General features: G+C 42.9%; 1 protein-coding gene across 1 annotated transcript in view; it reads left to right on the top strand.

Moving 5' to 3' along the window:
• Positions 1-26289, top strand: part of LOC149168863 (uncharacterized) — a 446780-nt gene that overhangs the window by 359064 nt on the left and 61427 nt on the right. Inside the window, exon 6 of the mRNA XM_089426985.1 lies at positions 4146-4237. Within this exon, the coding sequence (XP_089283111.1) occupies positions 4146-4237 (92 nt within the window). The remainder of the gene's footprint in view (positions 1-4145; positions 4238-26289) is intronic.

The raw sequence follows: 26289 nt of genomic DNA, 5'->3' as shown, positions 1-26289 counted from the left end.
GCCATGGGCAGCAGTACAGGATGTAGCAATGCAAAGGATGTTGGGTAGGGAAGCTTAGCATCAGCACAGGGACCGATGCCGGATGATCAGAGTGATACTCAGTGAGGAGTATTACTAGAGCACAATCCTCGCTAGGAGGGAGTGTTGATTTGGGGTAGCATCGGATGTGCTCTAGCCACGAAAATTGGTGGAGAGGCTAAATCACATGAGACCACCAAAACCCAGAAATGGTTTGGGCAGAATCTAACCAATTTGAAAGGTATTAAAATAATTAATATTTTTAATGGAGTCCCTGAGTCTAAACTTAGGGAAAATAAAATATTAATGTGAATTAATATAAAACTGGGTTAGAATGGTCAAAAGTCATGGATCAAGCTAGATCTAATCTTAGCAGTTGATTAGGGACTTAATCTCGGCCGTTGATGGACCAACGAGAAAAGTATAAGAAGAGGCTTGAGGGTCAGTTGGAGAATACACTGAGGAAGACCAGTCAGTTCGATTTCTGGAGTGGGGTTAGCTGAGAAATTCAAACTAGTGGTTTGGAGAGCAGCAGGAGGCAACAAGTACGGAGTAGAGAGTCAGGATCAGCAACAAAAGACCAACGCAGAGGCAAGAGAGGCAGATGCAGGGCCTTTCAAGCAGACGTTGAGGCAGCAGGAGACTGCGTAGTCACTAGAGGGCATGCGTGGGTAACGCAAAGAGGCCCAGGGCTGATGTAGAAAAGCAGGGGCTGACGCAGTGTGTGTGGCAGCTCCACAGAGGTTATCCAGGCTAACGCTAGGACTGGGAGAAGTGCTGGAGAAATTTTCTCTCTATTGGGTAAGCCAGTTTGGCACCCTGTTGTACTGAAGAATTGTTGAATAATAAAATCCTACCTTGCTGCACCGATTTTCCCACATTGGGATTTTCCGGGGACTGTTGTCTAAAATATCTGTGTCAATGTGTTGATTCTTGTGCATGTGTTTGTTTCTGTATTATGATGTGATATCTGTAGCGGAACTTATTTTAATGTTTATTGAAGGAATTTCATAAATAACTTATTTAAAATAAGTAGGCAAAGTAAATAAGATGTTGCAGTGATAGAATTTTCACATGTAGGGTGAGCATTCAGGAATCAGAACCATGGGCCTCCACAACAACAGATTGCACCCCATGGATCCCCTTAATCATTCAGAGATTGCTCGTGGTTCACTTATTGGACGAGGAGGATTCTTCGATTAGTTAATGGAGACAAGCCCACAATGGGCTACTTGTATGAGGCCATGGATAGGGCAAAAGAATCCATTCGCAGCTATTATGATGATAAGGGGGGTGATGGGTTCCAGAGACAACAGCTCATATAGGACGTGAGTGATGAGTGATGGAACAATACGCTCCATCGTCCCATTCATGGTGTAGGGATCTACCTGAACCCCGCATTTTCTTGCTCTTGTGGCTTCTTAGGATTCTTCACTTGTGTTTAGAAGATAGTGTCATCTCCAATATAACATGCAAAAATATCCAAAGAAATGGAGATATACAAGATGGCAGGATGCACATTTAACTTTAACATGGCTATTGTGGATAGGAAGACTCAAATCCCAGGTAAGCTTTAGTTTGTTTCAAATTTCATTGTCTCTTCATACTTCTTTTAAATTTTCAAATTTCAATTTTTTTCTTATTTTTATCTTATCTGTTGTAGATGAATTATGGAGAAGCTATGATGGTAGAGTACCCAATCTCCAAAGGCTTGCCATTCGAGTGCTCAGCCAAACATGTAGCTCCTCTGGATGAGAGCACAACTGGAGTGTATTTGGAAAAATACACACCAAGAAGTGCAAAGGTTAAAACTATTCCAATTAATTTTTTGAATTCATTAAATAATAATTTTTCATAATTATTAATTTATTATTTATAATTTATTAGTTTATGACCCTTGTACAGGTTGGAGTCCCAGTGACTTAATGACATGGTCTACATCTACTACAATCTTCGATTGTGGGTGAGGCAACCTGAGAAGACACCTGATGTGGAGGCCATCTCATTGCGAATGGATTCTTTGATTAGTTAATGGAGACAAGCCCACAATGGGCTACTTGTATGAGGCCATGGATAGGGCCAAAGAATCCATTCGCAGCTATTATGATGATAAAGGGGATGATGGGTTTCAGAGACAACAACTCATATGGGATGTGAGTGATGAGTGATGGAACGATACACTCCATCGTCCGATTCATGGTGTAGGGATCTACTTGAACCCCACATTTTCTTACTTTTGTGGCTTCTTAGGATTCTTCACTTGTGTTTAGAAGATGGTGTCATCTCCAACATAACATGCAAAAATATCCAAAGAAATGGAGATATACAAGATGGCAGGAGGCACATTTAGCTTTGACATGGCTACTGTGGATAGGAAAACTCAAATGCTAGGTAAGCTTTAGTTTGTTTCAAATTTCATTGTCTCTTCATACTTTGATTAAACTTTCAAATTTCAATTTTTTCTTATGTTTATCTTATTTGTTGTAGATGTATTGTGGAGAAGCTATGATGGTAGAGTACCCAATCTCCAAAGGCTTGCCATTAGAGTGCTCAGCCAAACATGTAGCTCCTCCGGATGCGAGCACAATTGGAGTGTATTTGGAAAAATACACACCAAGAAGTGCAATAGGTTAAAAATATTCCAATTAATTTTTTGAATTCATTAGATAATAATTTTCATAATTATTAACTTATTCTTTATAATTTATTAATTTATGACCCTTATACAAGTTGGAGTCCCAACGACTTAATGACATGGTCTACATCTACTAATCTTCAATTGTGGGTGAGGCAACCTGAGAAGACACTTAATGTGGAGGCCATCTCATTGGATGGGATTGACACCACTGCTGCATGGAGGGTTGAGGCTGAGAGGCCTATCATGGAGTCAACCCCAGATTAGTTAGAGGAGGAGGTAGTGGAGGGGGTAGCAGCTGTAAAGGAGGAGGAGGTGACACCACCTACCATGGTCACCAGTAGACCACGTGGTCTACCTCCTATAGCTTCTAGTTTTTCAGCTTCTAGAGCATAGTAGAGTCCACTGCCAGTGCTAGCCCCAAGGCCTTCTTCATGTAGAGGGAAAGTTGTTACATTTTCTCGCAAGAGGGGCAGAGGAAAAAGGTAGTCTTAGTTATTTGGTTCATTTCATTGTATATGACATTATGACTCATGATATGAGACACATTATTATATTTTTTATTGATATTTTTAGGCTGAGTCGGGACTCATGATTTGTTGTAATGTGTGATGTAGCACTAGACATGATATTACACGTTATGAATTAGGTCTATTTTCATATTTATGTGTCAATGCATTTATATTATGTTGTGGATGCTTTAGATATTACAAATTTTGAAAAAAAATTGTATTTGCCTATTTTTTCTTGATTTTTACCAATTTTTCCCTGATTTTTTCGGTTTTTTCTGATTTTGGACCCTCACCGATTTAATCCCGATCACAATGTTCACAACATTGCATAAAATACTAATCAATTTCCTCCACATGTGAGCTAATGTCGACTATGTCACATAAGCCAAAGTCAATGAAAAAGAGACTTTGAGATGTATGAGTATTAGGCTATGCTAACCATGAACAACATCATCTATCGTAACATGAAAGGGCTCCTCACAACCATCAACAAAAGTACCAAATGCAGCCATGAACCTAAAGTCCCCATCAACAAAGATATTCCATCATGAAGGGAAAATTAGGTCTTGATAATCCATCACAAGGAGAAATGAGTCTCCTCAATCAAGCAACAACATCTTCAAGTCAAGACAAGACCTCATGAACCATCCTACAAAGTTCTAAAATGTGTGATGGTGTCACCTCTCATATACAATATAAATGGTAACAAGGATAACTACTAAACTATTTATTTTACAATTGCATATTGATCCTTGAATTTATTTTGTACATTTATAGTTTTATCTATTGAATAAAGAATGATCACTATTGTCATTAGGAATTCTTTGTCACAATTAATATCTAATCTTCCTCATGTAACAAATTTACCTTAGTTTTCAAAATAAATATACACTATTTCAAAAAGTAAAATTAAGAATTTATTGTATATAATTTATATAGATTACTCAAACTAGTACTTCTTGTTGGATGCTTCTCTATAGGATGCAAAGCCAAATTGATGCAAATGAAGAGGAGAAAAGGCAACTAGAAGACTGCATATTGGGCTTTCAGACTCAATTGTCACGCCTTTTAGGTTTGAATCATAATATTGCTCATTATTTTCCATATTACCTATAACATGACCTTGGATATAAAAATTCAGACATTAATATTTTCATGAATTCTATATTTTGTCAATGACTTGAACAATGCAAAGATCATGAAACTCTTAATAGCCTCGTCTATTGATCATGACTATACCCCTAATTTTATTTTATTTTATTTGTAATGTAAAATGATTAATTGTTGATATATATATGGGAAATGGCTAACTCGTTAGAGTGATATGGGCTAGGTCTAGGATCAAATCAACCACTTTCCATTATAACCCAAGAATATTTCCAACAATCCCAAAGCTAGATAAACTTGTTACTTACCATTTTAGCAGTCTCGTCAAGGTCCTCATGAGGTGCTAGGTGCATTACATAGGAAAAGTGTCCACTCTTACTTCAAAACAAGTCCTCACTCTTTAACCCTAACTTCTACAAAAGGCTATGGGAGGCTTTCTTACATAGACAAGTATCTCCAAGAAAATTTACTAGACTAGTGCTTAGTACAGGTATCTAAGGTGAAGGTAGGAGTTAATTGTTTTAATTTTACTGATCTATAAATGAAATTAAATGCAAAAATAATGCATACCAGAAAGTAGAATATTACCAATTGGGGAATGATTTTTCTTTAGTTATCTCTTTGTAACTGGATGAAAATGGATGATTATGTTGCTTTCTTGCACTTTTTGGACCTACAAAAATAGGAAAAACACAGAAAACATCAAGCAAAATTCCCTTTTGACGCCACCCACAAGTGTCAAAACATAGTAAATTAATAGCTTTTTGGGTGGAAATGGTTGGAAGCAAGTTAGTATTGATAAAAATCAACCAACACTTCTATCTACAAGTATCTTAATGTTTCCAACAATCTGTAGACCGCTTGTAATAATTTTGGGTTGAATCCTTTTTTGGGTCAAAACTCAAAAATTTATTCTATCAATCCAAATAAACTTGTAATGGCTATGTTACTATTACCCAACACTAGTGGGTGACTCCTATAGGAGAATTTTTCTCCTAGATTTGACTTCAGCAGACAACCAACAGCCCCTTGCAGCCACTTGATAGCTCTGATGTGTTATTATTCTCTACTACCTGAGCTAACCATTGTGTACCCTTGCTCATTTGTTATGACCATATGTTTGAAGATGGGCCATCCAACCCTGAAGGTATGATGTTTCATTATGTAATTGGGTGTTTATGCTTGCTTTTCTTGGGCACACTTGGGCATGGATTATTGGACAACTGAAGAATGAAGGGCTTAGACTCTACTATTGTTTCCTTATCTCAACTTGGGGAGTTAATCATATATCCTAGTCCTATGGGATCTCCTTTATTGACTACTAGCTTTAGGAATGGCACTACATTGTAAACCCTAAATTTGGTTGTGTCCCACTTTCTGACACCATATATCTCACTCCCCTTCGCTCATTACAAGCCTCTTTCGCATTTCCCCATCTAGGTCCACATTTGCCCATTTGGTCCACAAGGTGTTGACTTCCCCCTCCCCTTGTCCACACCTTAAGTTGGGCCTAGAACGATGGCCCGGAGGTTGATGCAGCTAAAAAGAAATATAAAATCATAATATGGCCAAATAGAACAAGAAATGTACCACAAAATGCAAAATATGGTCAGGATAATAAATCTAGCGCATGAGCAAAAACTGAACATGAGCTCTACCCCTATCACTATGACCATTACCCCGATTCCTAAGGCCCCTATGAGTGCCCATTGCATCATTAAGGAACCCATGAATGTCTCAACCCCTAGTGGGCGTTAGTTTTTGTAGCATTGGATGTATTCTAGCCACGAAATTTGGTGGAGAGGCTAGAATACATGAGATCTCCAAAACTCAGAAATCATTTCTAGAAATTCCACCTCGAAATTACTTAATTAGATTATTAACCAACTTTTTAGTATTTCCTAAGTCTAAACTTAGAAAACTGGTTAATTAATCAGAATTAATTAAGTCAAGGTGAGAATTCTTTAGAAACTCACATGGATCCAGAAATTATCTGAGCCATCGATTAAAAATCTTGGTCATTGGAGTCCCAACAGGAAGATATAAAAAGGGATCGATGTGGTGATGGAGAATACACTAGAGTCATTTGGAGAATTCGATTTTCCGGAGTAGCAGCAGTCAGTTTTCGAAGAGTTCGAGCTTCGGTGAGGTAGCAGAGACAGTGAGGGGTAGATATAGTGGTCTGAAGGAAGTTTTCCAGATCCCTAGAGGCAGTAGCAAGGAGGTCGATTTATTCCCAGAGAGGCCGCATAGAGGACTGCATAGTTGCTCTAGAAAAGCAATTTGATTTGGCTAGAGGAAAAATAGATTCAAGTTCCAGAGGTCTAGAAGGTCTTCCAGAGGGCCAAAGAATCAGTTTCCTCAGTAGAGACAGGCATAATGACTTCATCAGAGGCAGTTATGGGCTTAGACGTCCAAGGGTATGCGCAAGCACTATGCAGAGGCTGACGTAGAGGGTCCAGGAGGACGATTTCGCTGAAGGAAAGTTGTGCCGAGGTTGCTTGTGGAAGAAGGAAACTTCCCTTAAATAATTTTGGCCAGATTTTCTTACTGTTTGGATTGTCAGTTGGGCATCCATGGTTTGTACTCAGAATTCACTATTGCATAATAATAAAACCCTCATCTGCTACACTGGTTTTCCCAAGTTAGGTTTTGCCAGGGACATTTGTCCAAAAATAACAGTGTCATTTTTATTGTGTGTGTGCTTGTATTTTCCCAGTTTCCAGTGCTATTATTTCTGTAGTCTTTATTTGTGGAGGTTGCAGCGTGATTTATTTGATATTTTCTATAGCAAATAAATTTAAAAAAAAATTAATAATTAGAAAAATAAATTCCAGTTGTTGCAATAGGATTTCAGTTTGGAATTTTCTCATGGTATCAAAGCGTGAGTGATCAGCCTGGAAGCTCGTAAGCGGAGAAGTGAATTTTGTTGCTCATAAGGGGTAGGAGCAACATGCCGAAATTCCTATAGGTTGCGTAGTTCATTGACAGGCAGACCAAATTGCTGGGGCGGAAAATTCAATTTTCAGTTGCTGGGTTGCAGAAAAGTCGAATTGCCCGAGATTGTGATTCCAGCAATCAAAGGGAGCAACAACAACTCAGATTTTGTTGAGCATATTTTTGGTTGGATGCAAAGGGTTTTTCTGCAATTTGCAGTAGTAGAATCAACGTCAGGTGGAAGAGAAAAGCACACACAAAAGAGGGAAAATTTCTCTCAGGGAACTTCGAGTCTCAAAATTTTGATTTTTTCTAGGCAGATTGGCAGTAGCTGAGGGAAGATTTCTTCTCTCCAGAAGGGAGTGTGTATAGTAGAATAGTAGCCAAGCAAAGAGAAAGAAGGAGTTTTCGACAGATTCAAAGATGGCCACATCAGGGCTTAGAGATTAGGATAGGCTGGATGGTGATTCCAACTATGTCATCTGGAAGGTTAGGATGTCCTTCCTTCTAGATGAATATGGCCTGAAAACCTATGTAGATAATGTGGTGGTAGTTCTCTAGGATGTGGACCAGCTGAAGGAATACAGGAAGGAGATGGCGCAAGCGAAGGGTGATTTTGGATGGAGTCCAAGATCACATAGTCTCACATATTTCTGGCAAGAATACTGCCAAGGAAATGTGGGTAGCTCTCTCCACACCATACCAGAGTACTTCTGAGCAACAGATGATGTTCTTGGAAGAAAAGCTGAGATGCATCAGGATGCAGAAGGGGGAAGGCATAGATCCTTTTCTCACTAGGATTCAGGAGGTCCTAGACTAGTTTGCATATGTTGGGGCAACACCTCAACCCTCAAAGCTAGTATAGTTGGCACTAAATAGTGTCTCGGAGGATTGGCAAGTCTTTGTCCAAAGTATATTGGGCAGAGACACGCTACCAGGATGGGACAAAATGTGGGCTGACTTGTAGCAGGAGGAGTTGAGGCGAGCTCTTCTAAAGAGCTCCATCAATGGCAGTAGTAGCAGCAGATTGAAGGGTGTGAAGGAGGAGGAGAATGTGGCCCTCACATCAAAGGGTCCCAGTTAGGGGCAGGGGGAGCAAAAGAAGAAGAAGAAGGACCTATCTAAGGTCAAGTGCTTCAGGTGTGGCAAGTTTGGCCACTACAGTACCCAGTGTCCTCTCAGAAAGAAGGACAAGCAGGAGAAGCAGGACCAGGAAGTAACACATGCTGAGATAGATAGGTTGTCCTCCACGTTGGAGGAAGACATTGCAATGATGGCAACCATACCTTCAACAGTGTGGTGGGGTGACTTGAAGTTGTAGCCCTAGAGAGCTATAGAGATTCGACAGGGTCCTTGAGGAGTCCACCTCATGGATCATTACCTATAATATTCCTAATTAGCCATGGCTAATTAGAATATTTGATTTTGATCAATTTTTCCTTCTATAGTTATTTGTAAATAAAAAGGTGAGGAAAAGGGGACATAACTCACTTTTAGAATAAAAAGTCACTTCCTAGTAGCACAACGTTGTGACTTAAAGGGGAGCCAAGGGGGCCAAAGGACCATGCAGAGATGGGGCCCATGCAGACACCTGGAGGGACTGCGCAGATGGAAAGGCAACACGTGGCAAGAGGGGATTACGTTGGAAGAGGTGAGCCTTGGGATTGGGAGAGGCCAATGCTATAAAGGAGAGAGGAGACCCTCATTTTGTCATTCGATTATGTGCATTTGAGCTAGTCACTTCAACTTAGAGCATGCTGGCTGTTTAGCTAGTCGGCAACACTGTTTAGTGCACTGAGTGTCTTCGTTCGAAGATCTCACCCTTAGCCCCGGGGGACTTCGAGTGCCTACTCGGGCAAGGTATTTTCAGTAATATTTTTGCAGTAGTTTTGATCTTAGGCATTGAGGTGGAGCTGAGCATTGGGAGACTGCGCAGTCTTGAGAGAGAGAGATGCAGTTCTTCTGGGAGCAGTTCTGGGTTGAGGATTTGTGGAGGAGTTGAGGTAGGATATTGAGCAAGGGATTAGCTCTTGCATATTGGAGGGTTTTGGCAGAGTTTCGGGCAGTATTTTGGAGGATTCTACTTAGTGGCAGCGCAGGGTCTTGAGGGATTGCGTGATTCCCCAAAGGGGCAATTTTTGGGGGTCGAACATTTCAGAAAATCTTTCTGGGTTTTTCTGGATAAGGGCGGATTCCAAAGTTTTAGCATTTTTTGAGGAGGGGAACATCCCCAAATCCTCATTTGATTTCCAGCAGTAACAGCAGCACGATAGTTTCCCAACAGCATCCACACAGAGGCCATTCCTTGTTATTCTGAGTGTATTTCTTCACTTGCCTGGTGCAAGTCGAGGTACCATCCCTCTGATCACCTCCTGTACTCATTCCATTACAAAGTATAATAAAATGGCTTAGCATTTCTCTCTGCATTTCTCGAGTATCTGCTTATATTTCATGCTTATATTATTATATGTTACACCACTGTTATTTTTATCATTTTGAGTTTCCCGGTTATTATATTATTTGTGCGTATTTGGGTGGAGTTTACTGGGGTTTTGGGGAAAATCTCTGAAACGGGATATTATAGTGGTATCAAAGCATAGATCTGGCACAGCTTGTGGAGCTAGCAATCTATGACACCGGGGGAAAGCCCTACATCTGTTACAGAGGTAGGAGATATAGAGATGCTGGGCGTAGGCTAGAGAACACTTACGGAGAGGGAGACTGTGTTCCTGTGGTGGACGCAGGACAGGAGGAGCCTGTGGTGGACGCAAAGCAAGAGAATCCGATGGCAGATGATGACGGGAAGAAATTTACGGACATGCTCCTCAAATCAGTGCAGGATCTGTTGAGGCAGATCGAGGTGATGGTGCAGAGATTCACGGTAGTGGAGGCTAGACAGCGTGAGAGCCCACGAGTTTTCCAGGTTGGAGAGAGATCGAGTGCATCTCACCATTTGCCAGAGCAGGGTGCCACTCAGCGTGATACTACTCAGCAAGTGGCCTCACATGCCCCTATATGCTCTACCATGCCCACTTTCCTAGGAGCAGATACAGGGGCTGGAGCACAGCAGGAGGTAGAGCCCGGTCATATGGGCGATTATTTTGCGGAGTACCAGGCCTATGGGCAGGAGTTCAGGGATGCTCTCTCATTCAGAGACTTTGTTCAGCTCCAGCGGGATAGTAGACCCCGCGACCATCACAGAGGATACCGACATTATCACGATGGAGACACCCACCGCACTACTAGTAAATTTCACTTGCCTACGTTTGATGGCTCATCAAACAGTTCGACAAGGTCTTTGGTGGAGAAGTTGGACATCTATTTCTAACTTAACCAGATGTCGAAGACAGAGGTCATCAAGGTGGTGACATTACATTTGGATGGTGAGGCCCAGGATTGGTGGTTCCATGGGATGGTTACACTCGGGCATTCCACAGTGACGACGTATGCCAAGTTCACCAGGAGACTGATTGAGAGGTTTGACTGGAGGGATCTGGAACAACACTTTGTTGAGCTGACGAGGCTCAAACAGACAGGGAGCCCAAAGACCTACATTGCGGACTTTTTGAGGGTTTCAGTGATGGTGCCAGATCTATCCACGACACGGAGGATCTACATGTATGTTGAGGGGTTAGCAGAGCCACTTCGGTGTCTAGTCAGATCCGCTAGACCGACCACCGTTCAGGATGCTATTAGCAGGACCTGGGACTTACAGGATGTCTTACCCAGGACCCAGACACCTTACCCCCAGTGACAGGCTTTTCAACCTAAGGGGAAGGATGGGAGGATTCCGCCTCCGAAGGGGAATCCAGGACGAGTACAGATTGATGATGATGCTAGGAGGTAGTTGAAGAAGAAGCGGTTGTGTGTTATGCTCTTAACCTGCAAGACGATACAAGGATACCAAATATGGGCAGAAATATACCCAGAACAGAGAACAGTGAGAAATAACAACAAGTATTTTATTATTCAGAAAGCAACGTTCACTTGCCTCTTCGAGGGGGCAACCTCCAATAGAGCAGAGCTCGATTACAAAATAAGACACGATGCTCCTCGCAGGGAGTCTCTATCCTTTATATATGACTCATACATGCAATACCATGGTTCTTATTACCATGGCCCATTTGCAACTAACTGTGGTCCCGTCATTAAATGCGGGTTAACCACTTACAAATATTAATATGGGCTTTATTGACTCTTTACTTAACTATAAATATGACTGGATCCTACTACATAAATAAGGGGGTTAGGGTGGGACCCTAACATGCCCTCCCCCATAAGAATAGCCTTGTCCTCAAGGCTGAAGCTGCGGAAACTGCTGAAGAATAGTGGCTGGTTCCCAGGTTGCATCTTCCGGAGAGGTGTCTTTCCACTTGACGAGGACTTCCTTGATCATGCGGCCACGCAGGTGCCGTTCTCATGTGTCTAGGATCTGTTCAAGATGGAGCCAGATTGACCCTTCTTCATCCAATTCAGGTAGACTGATTTGAATTTGGCAATTGTTCCCAATCACTTTCTTAAGGCATGAGATATGGAAAACTAGATGGATTTTTGCAGTGGGTGGCAAAGCTAGCTTGTAGGCCACTTCTCCAATGCGCTGAAGTACTTGATACGGTTCGTAGAATTTTGGAGATAGTTTCTGACAACCCTTGTCTTTGAGTGATGTTTGCTTATATGGTTGCATCCTCAAAAATACCTAATCCCCTTCTTGAAATTGGCGTTCTGAGCGATGTTGATCTACCTGTTGCTTCATGCAGTTTTGAGCTTGATGAAGATTCTCTCTAAGATGGGCGAGCATGGTTATGCTGTTCTGTAGGAGTTGATCCACTGCTTGTACCTTTGAGCACCCCTTGATATAAGAAGTAGGGGAAGGAGGGAGTTGACCATAAACTGCTTCATAGGGAGTCACTTTGGTGGTGGCATGATAGTTGGTGTTATACCACCATTCAGCTAGAGGTAACCACTGTATCCAAAGATGTTGCTTTTCTGAAATGAAACATCTAAAGTAGGTTTCCAGACATTTGTTGACTACTTCAGTTTGACCATCCGTTTGTGGATGATAGGAAGTACTAAGTTTTAGTTGGGTACCTTGTAGCCTGAAGAGTTCCTGCCAAAAATTACTGGTGAAGATCGGGTCACGATCAGACACAATAGAAGTGGGCATGCCATGCAATTTGAAGATCTGATCCATGAAAGATTGAGTGACCAAAGTCGGTGTAAAAGGGTGGGGTAGGGCGCAAAAATGAGCATACTTAGAAAGTCGGTCCACAACCACCATGATGACTGACTTATTTCCTAACTTTGGAAGACATGTAATGAAGTCCATAGAAACCTCCGTCCATATTGATGCCGGGATGGGCAATGGTTGTAATGTGCCTGGTGCTTTGACTGTCTCCCCTTTTGGGCACTGACAGACATCGCATTCCGCTTCAAAAGTAAGAATGTCCTTTTTCATGCCTGTCCAAAAAAATGTTCTAGTGCGAGCATACGTCCTCTGAAAGCCTGAATGTCTTGCAGTGGGGGATGAGTGCAACTCTGCCAAAATGCGGCTTTTGAGGGTGGATGTTGGTGATATTACGACTTTGTCCTTGTAGCGAAGAATCTCATCCTGCCACGAGTAGCCCTTGATGGAATTTGGATCCGCCTGCAATTGAGTAATGTGTTGGGAGAGCCAGGGATGTGAAAACCATTCCCTGCGAGCCTCTTCAATCCATTCTAGAATGGGAATGGAAATTGCGAGCAAGGTACTTTCCTCCTCAAATTGGCGAGATAATGTATCTGCTACAATATTTTCGCACCCTTTCTTGTAAATGGTCTCATAATCATATCCCAGCATTTTGGTGAGCCATTTATTTTGTTGTGGTGAGGATAGGCATTGCTCCAAAAAATATTTAAGGCTGTGATGGTCTGTGCGGATTTGGAAACGTTGCCCCAATAAGTAAGGTCGCCAGGTATCTACTGCATGTAAGATGGCCATCATTTCCTTCTAATAGGTAGATTGTCCCAAATTCTTCCCACTTAGTTGTTGGCTTGTGAAGGCCAAGGGTCGACCTTCCTGCATTAAGACCGCCCCAATACCCATACCTGAAGCATCACATTCAATGACAAAAGATTTGGTGAAGTCGGGTAGTGCTAAGACTGGAGTGGAACACATGGCATTTTTGAGAGCTGTAAAGGCCTGTTGTGCTTCATCATTCCAGAGGAATGAATTTTTCTTGAGGAGTTGAGTGAGGGGCTTCGCAATGCGACCATAATTGCGGACAAATTTGCGATAGTAGCTCGTGAGACCCAAAAATCCTCTCAGGCTCTTCAAGGTCTTAGGTTGAGGCCAATCTTGCATTGCCTGGATCTTTTTGGGGTCCACCCTGACACCTTCACGCCCCACAATGTGGCCCAAATACTCAACTTCTTCCATGCCAAAAGAACACTTGGACATCTTAACAAATAATTTATGCTTGTGGAGCAGTTGCAAGAGCAGATCTACATGTTGAAGATGTGCGGCCCAAGTGCGACTGTAGATGAGGATGTCATCGAAGAAAACAAGGACAAATTTTCTGAGATATGGTTTGAGGAGGTGGTTCATAAGGCTCTGAAAAGTAGATGGGGCATTACAAAGACCAAATGGCATGACCAGGAACTCATAATGGCCTTCATGAGTTCTGAAAGCAGTCTTTGGAATGTCGACTTCTTTCATGCGAATTTGGTGGTAGCCTGAGCGAAGATCCAGCTTAGTGAAGAATTGAGCCCCATTTAGTTCATCTAGCAAATCATCAACAACCGGGATGGGAAATTTATCTTTGACTATCAACTTATTGAGGGCCCTGAAGTCTGGACACATACGCCATTCCCCATCTTTCTTGAGCACCATGACCACCGATGATGAATAAGGACTAATGCTGGGACGAATGACGCCTGCTTCCAAAAGTTCCTTGATTATTTTTTCTATTTCATTCTTTTGGGCGAACGGATATCTATATGGGCACACATTTGGTGGTTGGGCCCCTAGGACCAAAGTGATGCTATGATCATGTTCCCTTCTCGAGGGTGGAAGCTCATGAGGCTTGTCAAAGACCGACAGATGGTTATTTAAAATCTGTTGCATCTCAGGATGAATCGGAAGAGAATTGGGTTCGAAGGCCTGGATGGCATTAAATTGAGCTATAACTCCATGATGGCCCTTTTTTAACAATTTTTCCATCCTATGTGAATTGATGATAGAAGGAGCTCCCGCTTGGAGTCCGTAGAGGGTATGTGTGTGGTTGTTCTGCTTAAAGCTCATATATAACCCTAGAAATCCATTGTGATTGGCCCAAGTGTGCGAAGCCATTCAGCACCGAGGACAATGTCGCACCCTCCCATGTGTATGGCAAACATGTGGGTCTTCAACTAATAATCCCCCATTTGAAGTTTGACATTTTCACAGCGGCCGTCACATTTCATTGTCCCCCATCCGCAATTTGGACTTGGAAGTTAGAAACTGCTCGTACAAAACAATGCACTGCTTCCACGACTCTTTGATGGATGAAATTATGTGTACTTCCATTATCAATCAAGACTACTAGTGGGCGATGCTTAATAAAACCTCTGATTTTGAGAGTTTGAGGTGAAGAAATCCCTGCTAAAGCATGTAGCGAAATAACTGGTTCGTCAGGGACATTGTCCTTTTGGTTGTCCTCTTCTTCCTCCTTAGGTTCCTCAAGTGATGGGGCTTCCTCCAATGAGCTGTGATCAGTAGCATCAATTTGAAAGAATTTGGGCTCCTTGCATTTATGACAGGAGGAGTATTTTTCATCACAGTAGTAACATAATCCCTGCTTTCTTCTTTCTGCCATTTTTGCAGGTGACACCTTTTGAACCTTAAGTGTTTGGGTAGTGTTGTGAGCTTGTGGGGGGTGACCCTTGGAGGTGAAATTTGGGCGATTGGACTGGGCCGCTAACGCACGTTCAACTTTACGAGCTACCTTGCAAGCCTCCGACCATGTGGGAGGGTGGTGCAGTCAGACGTGAGCTTGTATGACCTCTTTAAGACCACTGATAAAACATTCCGTGTAGAACTCATCTTGTAGACCTATAGTGCGGAAAGCTAAGGCTTCAAAGGCTGTAATATATTGATGCACTGTGCCAGTCTGTCGGAGCTTAGTGAGATGACCCAAAAAAGCAAAGTCATGGTCAAAGCGCTCCATAAGAGCTTTTTTGAATGTGTCGCAAGTCAAGGGCCTTCCATTGCAACCTTGATGCCATTGCCACCATTGCCATCTTTCATTGTCCATGTACATGCTCCCCACCATAAGCTGATTCTCATTATCCAAGATGTAATTCAAATTGAAATACTGCTCCATTTGTGCTATCCATGCTACTGGGTGAGAACCATCAAATTTATGCATATCCATCTTGGGTGGTTGCGGACGGGATTGTTGGTGGGTGCCCCAGAGGTGAAGAGAGTGGCTAGACTCCCCCTCACTGTGTTCATTGCCAATATACGCCTCCTCACGGGCTTCCGCCTTGCCCTTAGAGAGTGTTGTAGTTATTGTCGCCAGCTGGTCTTGGATGTCTTTCAAGGATTGTTCAAGTTTGTCGATCTTCTCATTGGCCATAGCTTGAGCTCTAGTTTCTACCATGCATCGATCCGATGTACTTGAAATTTGGGACCACCTGAATTATTTTTTTTTGGCACTAACAATTGAATGGTACCACCTTGCTCAGCTCGTTGTCCTGATTCTTATGGGCTAGGTCACCAATAAGCGCCCCGGGGGGTCTCAGACTTTTTTTTTTCTTTTCTGAAAACTCCTAACAGAGTTTTACTCCTTGCTTAGGAATACTGCAGTAGCCGAATCCCCGAAATGTCAATGCTGCCAAAAGTCCTGCAAAAATCACGCCTTGGTATAGGAACCCACACAACTACTCAGATCTGGATGGCGGATCTGGTGGATCTGAGAGATCTGAATGGCTGATCGAATAGATCTGAGCGGCAGAACAGATTGCTGTTGTGGATCTGATGGATCTAATAGATCTGAATGGCTGTTCTGTTAAATCTGAACTGTGGGACTGATTGCTGCTGCTGCTGCAAAACCCCACTTGCGAGATCTGATCTGGCAGAGATTATGCGTGATCCAGAGATAGAAAAGGGAACTATGGTCTTGAGGAGTGTCAGGTGCTACAGATCACAATATACATAAGGGTCTGACAGTAGTACTCGGCCCAATTTTTCAGGGCACTAACCAAGGAGGATCAACCGTACCCTTAGCCGTACAACCCGACTACCCTATTGTACGAGCGAGTAATCTCTCCGAATGCTGTTCTCGGTGTACTGTAGCAGCAAGACGACCGATGGTTTATCTATGGCGAGGTTGCAAGGGAGCTAGGGGGCTTCCGATATACCAGAGGGTACTTGGAAGACAGTCTGTGCGCGGTTCTGTCTAATGTGCTACTACTCGAAGGGGTACCCACAGGGGTTACAAGGGAGTCCAACAAGCGTGACCACCTCTTGTATTTCCTGCGTGCATGCCTCCCCAAATCCACAGGTTTATGTGCTCAACGACAGATCCCGTGGTTTAAAGGCGCTGGAACACGTCTCTAGCCAAAAAAAAAAGTTTGCTAAAAAATGGAGATCCCACCGGCCCTGGAAAGCACTCTGATACCACTTGTTATGCTCTTAACCTGCAAGACGATACAAGGATACCAAATATGGGCAAAAATATACCCTGAACATAGAACGGTGAGAAATGACAGCAAGTATTTTATTATTCAGAAAGCAATGTTCACTTGCCTCTTCGAGGGGGCAACCTCCAATAGAGCGGAGCTCGATTACAAAATAAAACACGATGCTCCTCGCAGGGAGTCTCTATCCTTTATATATGACTCATACATGCAATACCATGGAGCAATACCATGGTTCTTATTAATCCCATCTATCTAATACCATGCCCATTTGCAACTAACTGTGGTCCCGTCATTAAATGCGGGTTAACCACTTACAATTATTAATATGGGCTTTATTGACACTTTACTTAACTATAACTATGACTCGATCCTACTACATAAATAAGGGGGTTAGGGTGGGACCCTAACATTGTGCTTCCCCTGTCAGGAGCCCTGGGCACCATGACATAAATGTTTTGCTGGCAAAGCACATTTTATTGAGGTCTTTTTTGAGAGCAGCGGGGAAGAGGATGTGGAGGATGATGTGGAGGTAGGAGATGGTCATGCCATGCAGGGTCCCTTGCCGCCTCCACCAGCAGCAGCAGGTGGTGCAGCTTTTGTACCTATCGGAGGAGCCCTTGCAGCATTGCGAGGAGTTCCCAAGTATTTGATGTTGCGTGTACGGGGGACAGTACGTGGCCAGCGAGTATCAGTTTTGGTTGATAATGGGGCCACCCACAACTTCATCAATGCATAGATGGTTGAACAGAGAGGTACACCGACAGAGAGCTTCGATGGATTTTCAGTTTTGGTCCCAGGAGATCAGACCATGGTGTGTGCTCGTTATGTTCCAGAGTTATCAGTGACGATGGGCACCTACACACTGACTGACCACTTCTTCGTGGTCAATATTCTGGACACCAACATAGTACTGGGTGTTCAATGGCTCATCACTCTAGGGAAGGTCACTACAGATTGGAAGGCCCTAGAGATGGAGTGGGATGATGAGAAGACAAGGAGGCATGAGAAGATACGGGGACAACACACATACCCGCCTCAGATTGTTTCAGCTCATCGGATGGAGGCAGTCTTCCGGAAGGGAGACATAGAGTGGGCAGTGGAGCTGCGTGCATCAGAGGCAGGGACTACAGGGCAGATAGTGCACCCAGAGATACAATCCATCCTTGACCGATATGCCATAGTATTTGGGAAGATTCCGCCAGGACAGCCACTGGACCGGGGGTTTGAGCACACCATTGAGCTTGAGCAGGGCATACAGGCAGTGATTACTACCCCCTATAGGCATCCCAAGGCCTATCGGGATGAGATTGAGCGGGCCATTCAAGAGTTGCTAGCTCTTGGGCACATTCGGTCGAGCACGAGTACTTTTGCTTCTTCCGTGGTGTTGGTAAAGAATAAGGATGGCACATTGAGGATGTGCATTGACTACAAGGCCCTGAACAAGAAGACCCTGAAGAACAGATACCCCATACCCAAGATCAATGAGTTGAGAGGAGCACGGTTCTTCTCAAAGATTGATTTGAGATCTAGGTACCATCAGATTCGTGTGAGGGAGCAGGACATTCCCAAGACCGCCTTCAGGTGTCATTATGGGCACTTTGAGTTTTTGGTGATGCCCCTCGGGCTGACCAATGCCCCAGCTACATTTCAGTCTTGCATGAATCACATCTTTCGTAGTCACTTAAGGAAGTTTGTGTTGGTGTTCTTTGATGATATCCTCATTTACAGCAGGACTTGGGAGGAGCATCTCCAACACATTGAAACAGTATTGTGCATCTTGGAGGAGCAACAGTTCTATGCCAAGCTCTCCAAATGTGAGTTCGGGTTGACGGAGATGTTATACTTGGGACACATCATAGGAGTGGACGGAGTGAGGGTCCACGAGGAGAAGATCAGGGCCATCAGAGATTGGCCGGAGCTGAGAAACGTGACGGAACTTCGAGGATTCATTAGCATTTGTACTTACTATCGGAAGTTTGTCAAGGGTTTCTCACAGCTTGCTGCGCCCCTGACAGATTTGACGAGGAAGGGGGCATTCAGTTGGTCGGATACAGCACAACGAGCCTTTGACAGGCTCAAGGAGGTTATGAGCAGTTCCCCAGTGCTTGCGTTGCCAGATTTTATGCAGCCATTTGTTTTGGAGTGTGATGCGTCGGGAGAGGGGATCAGCGCAGTGTTGATGCAGGGAGGTCACCCTATACGACAAAGAGATGTTGGCCATCATGCATGCATTGGCTAAATACGCGTAGTATTTGGTGGGTAACAGGTTCAGGGTGAGGACTGATCACAATAGCCTCAAGTTCTTTTTGGAGTAGAAGCAGCTACAGGAGAGGCAGTAGAAGTGGATCAGCAAGATCCAAGCATATGAATTTGACATTGAGTATGTCAAGGGTAAGAACAACGTGGTAGCAGATGCCCTTTCACGAAGGCCAACCACGTTGTCTCTTATGAGCTTGGACGCAGGCTGGAAGGCCCGACTCTTAGTGGAGTACTCCAAGGACAGATTTGCATGTGAGGTTCTGGATGGGCAGGTGGCAGATGATAGGTACAGGGTGGTCAATGAGATCATCTACTATAGGGACCGGACCTTTTTGACTGAAGGATCTCAGCTCAAGAAATAGATACTTCAGGGCTCACATGATTCACCATTGGCAGGTCATCAGGGGTTTGCCAAAACCTACAGGGCCATTAGAGAGAGGTTCTCATGGAAGGGCCTCAAGGAGGACGTACTCCAGCATGTCCGGGAGTGCGATGTTTGCCAGAAGAACGAGGGGGAGATGAACCATCCAGCAGGACTATTGCAGCCTCTTCCCATTCTGGAGGGAAATGGGAGTGTATTTCGATGGACTTCATCACAGGGTTGCCCATGGTACAGGGCAAGGATTGCATCTTTGTCGTTGTTGATCGGCTAACAAAGTATTCACACTTTTTCGCCATATCCGCACACTACACAGCAGCACAGATGGCCGAGCTATTCTTCAGAGAGATTTTCAGGTTACATGGTCTTCCCAAGACCATCACTAGTGACAGGGACAGCTGTTTCATGGGCGGATTTTGGCAGGAGCTTTCCGGTTGGTGGGGACGGAGTTGACACCGAGTACCAGTAATCACCCACAGATGGACGGGCAGACACAGATAGTTAACAAGTGGTTGGAGGGCTACTTGCGTAACTATGTCAGTGGGCAGCAGCGAGCATGGCTGAAGTGGCTGCATCTGGGGGAGTACTGCTACAACACTACACATCACATGTCCATTGGTATGTCACCATTCTATGCTTTATATGGATATCCTCCTTTATCTTTTGCTGACGTGATATTTGGTGCTAGCAAGGCTCCGAGAGCCAAGATTTGGATCCAAGAGAGTCAGGATATTCTCCAAGCTCTCAAGGATAACATGGCTACAACGCAGAACCAGTAGAAGCTGTATGCTTACAGGGGTTGGGTGGAGAGACAGTTTGAGGTAGGAGACTTGGTCTACCTACGATTATAGCCATACCGACAGTCATCACTAAAGCAGAAGGGGGCTGAAAAGCTCAAGCCCCACTTTTATGGGCCATATAGGGTGATACGCAGGATTGGACAGGTAGCATATGAGTTGGAGCTGCCCCAAGGCAGCAAGATTCATAAAGTTTTCCATGTATCATGCCTAAAGAAGGCGTTGGGATAGCATGTGACAGTGACAGATGAGCTACCACCCATGGATGATGAGGGGCATTTGGTGTTGCAGCCAGAGACTATTATTGATATTAGGGAGAGGTAGCTACAGAGCAGGACGGTCCGGGAATTCTTGGTAAGGTGGAAGAATTTACTAGATGAGGATGCCACTTGGGAGAGTGAGAAAATTTTGCAGCATCTGTCACTTCAGTTGCTTGAGGACAAGCAACATTTTGCCGGGGGAGACTGTTATATTCCTAATTAGCCATGGCTAATTAGAATATTCGATTTAGCTCAATTTTGCCTTCTATAGTTATTTGTAAATAAAAAGGTGAGGAAAAGGGAACATAACTCACTTTTAGAATAAAAAGTCACTTTCTAGTAACACAACGTTGTGACTTAAAGGGGAGCCAAGGGGGCCAAAGGACTACACAGAGACGGGGCCCACGCAGACACCTGGAGGGACTGCGTAGATGGAAAGGGAACACGTGGCAAGAGGGGATTATGTTGGAGGAGGTGAGCCTTGGGATTGGGAGAGGCCAATGCTATAAAGGAGAGAAGAGCCCCCTCATTTTGTCATTCGATTATGTGCATTTGAGCTAGTCACTTCAACTTAGAGCACACTGGCTATTTAGCTAGTCTGTAGCATTGTTTAGTGCACTGAGTGTCTCCGTTCGGAGATCTCACCCTTAGCCCTGGGGGACTTCGAGTGCCTACTCGAGCAAGGTATTTTCAGTAGTCTTTTTGCAATAGTTTTGATATTTGGCATTGAGGTGGAGCTGAGCATTGGGAGACTGCACAGTCTTGAGAGAAAAGGACGCAGTTCTTCTGGGAGCAGTTCCGAGTTGAGGATTTGTGGAGGAGTTGAGCTGAGATATTGAGCAAGGGATCAACTCTTGCATATTGGAGGGGTTTGTCAAAGCTTCAGGCAGTATTTTGGAGGATTCTACTCAGTGGCAGCGCAGGGTCTTGAGGGATTGCGTGATTCCCCAAGGGGGCGATTTTCCGGGGTTGACCATTTCAGAAAAGCTTTCTGGGTTTTTCTGGGTTTTCTGAGTAGGTGCAGATTCCAAAGTTTCAGCATTTTCTAAGGAGGGGAACAGCTCCAAATCCTCATTTGATTTCCAGAAGTAGCAGCAGCACGGCAGTTTCCCAGTAGCATCCACGCAAAGGCCATTCCTTGTTATTCTGAGTGTATTTCTTCACTTGCCTAGTGTAAGTCGAGGTGCCATCCTTTTAATCACCTCCTGTACTCATTCCATTACTCAGTATAAAAAAATGGCTTAGCATTTCTCTCTGCATTTCTCGAGTATCTGCTTATATTTCATGCTTATATTGTTATATGTTACACCACTGTTATTTTTATCATTTTGAGTTTCCCAGTTATTATATTATTTGTGCGTATTTGGTTGGAGTTTACTGGGGTTTTGGGGAAAATTTCTGAAACGGGATATTACATTACCTTTCTATGAGGGCCCATAATATTCAGTAGCAGGATGGATCTTTGGAAGTTGATGTAGTCAGTGTTAGTTTCTGTAGCATCGGATGTGTTCTAGCCACGAAATTTGGTGGAGAGACTAGAATACATGAGATCTCCAAAACTTAGAAATCGTTTTTGGAAATTCCACCTAGAAGTATCTCAATTAGATTATTAATCAATTTTTAAATATTCCTAAGTCTAAACTTAGGGAATATGGTTAATTAATCAGTAATAATTGAGATAAGGTGAGAATAGTCTAGAAACTCACACAGATCGACTTCGAAATGATCCTAGCCCTTGATTAAGATTTAATCTTGGTCATTGGAGACCCAATAGAGGATTATAAGAAGTCGATGGCCACTTGTAGAAAACACACCAGCAATTCAATTTCCTTGGCAAATCGATTTCCAGAGAGCAGCAGAAGTTGTTGGAGAGCCAGAGATTGAAGCAGAGACAGTGACGGGCAGAGATAGTGATCTAGAGGAAGTTTTCTAGATCTGGAGAGGCAACAGCAAGGGGCTGAGTTATTCCCATTGAGGCAACGCAGAGGATCGTGCAATTGCTTCAAAGAAGCAATTCGATTTAGCTGGAGAGAAATTTGTTTTCAGTTCCAAAGGCCGAGCAGAGGATCTAGAGTGTTGGAGAAGTAATTTCCTCACAAAGACAGGAATAGTGACTTCATCAGAGGCAGTTTAGAGGCTATATGTCATAGGGTATGCACAAAGCAGTGCAGAGGGTCTAGGAGGACGAGTTTCTCAATAGAAGTTGTGTCGAGATTGCTTGTGGAGGAAGGGTAATTCCCTCAGATAATTTTGCCTAGATTTTCTTGTTATTTGGATTGCCAATTGGGCATCCATAGACTGTACTCAGCATTTCATTGGTGCATAATAATAAAAACCTCACTGTTTCACTGGTTTTCCCACATTGGGTTCTTCCAGGTACATTTGTCCAAAAATAATAGTGCCATTTTTATTGTGTGTGCTTGAATTTTCTCAGTTTCCAGTGCTATTATCTCCGCGGTATTTTATTTTTGAATGTTATAGTGTGATTAATTTGGTATTTGTTGTAGCAAATAAATTGTAAAATTAATTAACAATTAGAAGAATTAATTCCAGTTGCTGCAATAGGATTTCAGGTTTGGAATTTTCACATGGTATCAGAGCGTGAGTGATCAACCAGAAAGCATAGAAGCGAAAGAGGGAATTTCATTGTTCAGAAGGAGCAACATGCCGAAATTCCTAGATGCAATGCAATCCATTGCGAGGCAGGTCAAGTTGCTTGGGGAATTTTGCTTTTCTTTTTCAATGCAGAGTGGCAGAAAAATTTGTCTTTCCAGATTTTCGTTGAGCAGATTTCTGGGTTAACGCAAAGGGTTTTGCAGCAATTTGCAAATGCAGAATCAATGTCGGGTGGAAGAGAAAAGCACACACAAAAAATGGAAAATTTCTCTCAAGGAACTTCGAGTCTCAGAAGTTCGATTTTCTAGGGAGATTGGCAATATCAACAAGAAGATCTGTGCATTCCAAAAGGGAGTGCAAGTAGCAGAGCATCAACTAAGCTGATGGAAAGAGGGAGATTTTCGAGGTTTATTTTCTCCAGTTTTGAGATTCCAGATTTTTGCAGCTTTGGAGGGATGATTGTACAAGATTGCTAGAAGAGGCCGTGCGAGTTAGCCAAAATGTAGATTTAGGCAGCAAATTGACTTCCAGTTGTCAAAGGCAGATGCTAGAGGAAGTGTGAGTTGTCTAGTGCGAGTTGCAAAGAAAGGAAGGGTTCTAAACAGGGACTAGGCTTGATAGGAGATAATGGGGTGTTGGAGAAAATGTAACTAGGATCGATCTTCATAAATGTAATTTTGATGTTTGTACTTATTCAAGAAAAGAAAATTTATTTTGATTTTATTTGTCAATGAGTTTCTTGCTCATTGAAAATAGGACAAGTACATTTTGAAGTGCTTCTAGAGAGTCAAAGTCAAAATGTAATTATGATAAGACCCTTTGAGGGCATGTCACATCATGTATGACATCATACAAGGTCAAGGGAACACCTCCAAGCATGGTCAAATCCTCTCCTAGCACCAACGAAGTCTACAAGCAGCAAAACAATGAATAAAAGTCAAATTATAGTACAAACTGCAAGTCAGCCTAAATGACAGTCATGTCGGCTGGAAAGGGAGGGACAAACCTCTATTTATAGAGGCTGTCCACTCCTCAAAAGGACATCAATCTATCTCTGAAATCGCATACACTAGAAGGGTAAAAAGGACGAAGATAAGGGCAAAAAAAGGTAACAAGGACAACAAAGATAAGGAGGAAAAACAACGAAGTGAAGGAAGCCATTTCTGAAGCAGTATCAGCCACACGTGCGAGGTCAAAGAAGGCTTGACTGCAGCCATAACAGTTGAAAAGAATAAGTCAACATATCTCATTGTTTTGGGTGTAAACAAGGTCTACTAGGCCTCTCTCTACAAGTGAAGAAGAAGCCCTCATATACAAAGGAAGAAGGACCAAGATCGAAGAAGATAGGACTATTTCGAGGGCTAGAAACAATGACACGTGCAAGGTGCAAGAAGGGTTTGACAACAGTTTAAGGCAGAAACATGAATAGCCTCATTCAAATGTATACCTAGGCCTACAAGGTATCCAAAGGAAAGCAAAGAAGCCTCTATCTATAATGAAGTAAAGAAGCCCTAATATTCTAGGGTTTCCTAACCTAGAAGACAAAGTGCTGGAAGATGTGCTGGAAGTGACAGTGTAGAAAGAGGAAGGATTTGACTTATGCTTGGAGGATATCCTAGTCAAGGGTCTAAGGTTTGGTAGTTGTTCAAATAAGAAGCTTCAATAAGAAAAATTTTACAAACGGCTTTCCTCTCAAGAGTGGAGAGGGTTTGTCCTTGGCAGAGAGCCAAATTATGTTTTCTTGTTATTTTGTTTTGGTAGCAGTTTGATGAAACAAACACATTAATAAGAAGAAGAAGATAAATTCAAAAGTCAATCACAAATTGTTATCAAGTCTCAGAGAATCATCATAACACTACTTTGCCCTAGATTCTCTAACATGGTTTTAGAGCTAAGGTGACACATCAAGGAAAGGGCAACTCAAGAAGACTCATCAAGGAGAAACATTTACAAATTTGAAGCATCAAGCCTAGAAGTCTCAATCACTTCAAGAATAAGAAGGGTCTACAATCCATCATTCACCAAGGAGGTCTGCAAACCTAGAAGAAGAGCCTTACATAAAGGCACCTACAAAGAAGAGCAAATTGGAGCAGGACCTACATCAAGCTACAAGTCATCAATCAAATCTCATCATCAAGCTAGAAAGCAACTTGAACAGCATCAAGATCCAAGGAAGACAAGTCACCAAGGAGGAAGCAATTCCATTACATCTCAAAATCTATCAAGTAAGTACATGTCCCATTCTAAATATACATCAATGTCTTTTTGCAAGGAAAGCAATAAATTGGTAGGGACCAATAAATTTCTTGCATGGAAAAAGAGGACTGATCTACTACTCAAGGAGAATGAACTCCTAGAGCATGTCAAAGTGAATATCACTATCCCTGCTAAGAAGCAGACTCAATCCTTAGCCAAGTACAATAAGGATGAGACAAGAGCTCAAAGGATTTTGATAGAATCAATCAAAGACTCTCTCATTCCCTATGTCTCCAAGTTTGAGACATTGAAAGAAATTTATGATAAGCTAGTAGAGTTATTCTCGATATCCACAACCAGAGAAGTAATATACTTAAGGAATGAATTATACAAGATGAAGATAACAAAGGAAGGAATAGCTCCCTACTTCATGAAAATCTCTGAAATGAGAGATTAACTTCAAGAGCTTGGGGAAGTCATGTCTGACAGAGAGATGACAATTGTTGTACTCAATGCTCTACCCGAGGAGTGGGGAAACTTCACATCTAGCATTTATTCCAAGAAGGAAGCAACCACTCTCAGTAAAATGTGGTCTCTATGCAGAACATGTAGAAATTCCCACTGTAGATCATAGTTTTAAAATTCGGTCGTTTCGAAACCGAAACGGCCGAGTTGATCCATTTCGTTGCCCTCAGAAGTGACTCGGTAGAAGAAACGGCTCGTTTGGCCGAGTCAGCCATGACTCGGTCGAGTCATTCAATGACTCGGCCGACAACTCGGTCGTTTCCATACTGACTCGGCCGAGTCACAAACAACGGCCCGTAACCCCAGTAAAATAGCGATTTAACAATTTTTTAATGGTTTTTTAAGGTGTTTGCTGATTGGTTTGGACTCCAATGTGTTTTATGAATTA

This window comes from Pinus tabuliformis, chromosome 4_2, assembly GCF_031772625.1.
Source record: "Pinus tabuliformis cultivar Carrire ecotype Pingquan chromosome 4_2, CPIR1, whole genome shotgun sequence".
NCBI classification, from domain to species: domain Eukaryota; kingdom Viridiplantae; phylum Streptophyta; class Pinopsida; order Pinales; family Pinaceae; genus Pinus; species Pinus tabuliformis.
Note: the sequence above shows the minus strand (reverse complement) of the source record. Positions and strands in the feature narration are given on the sequence as shown.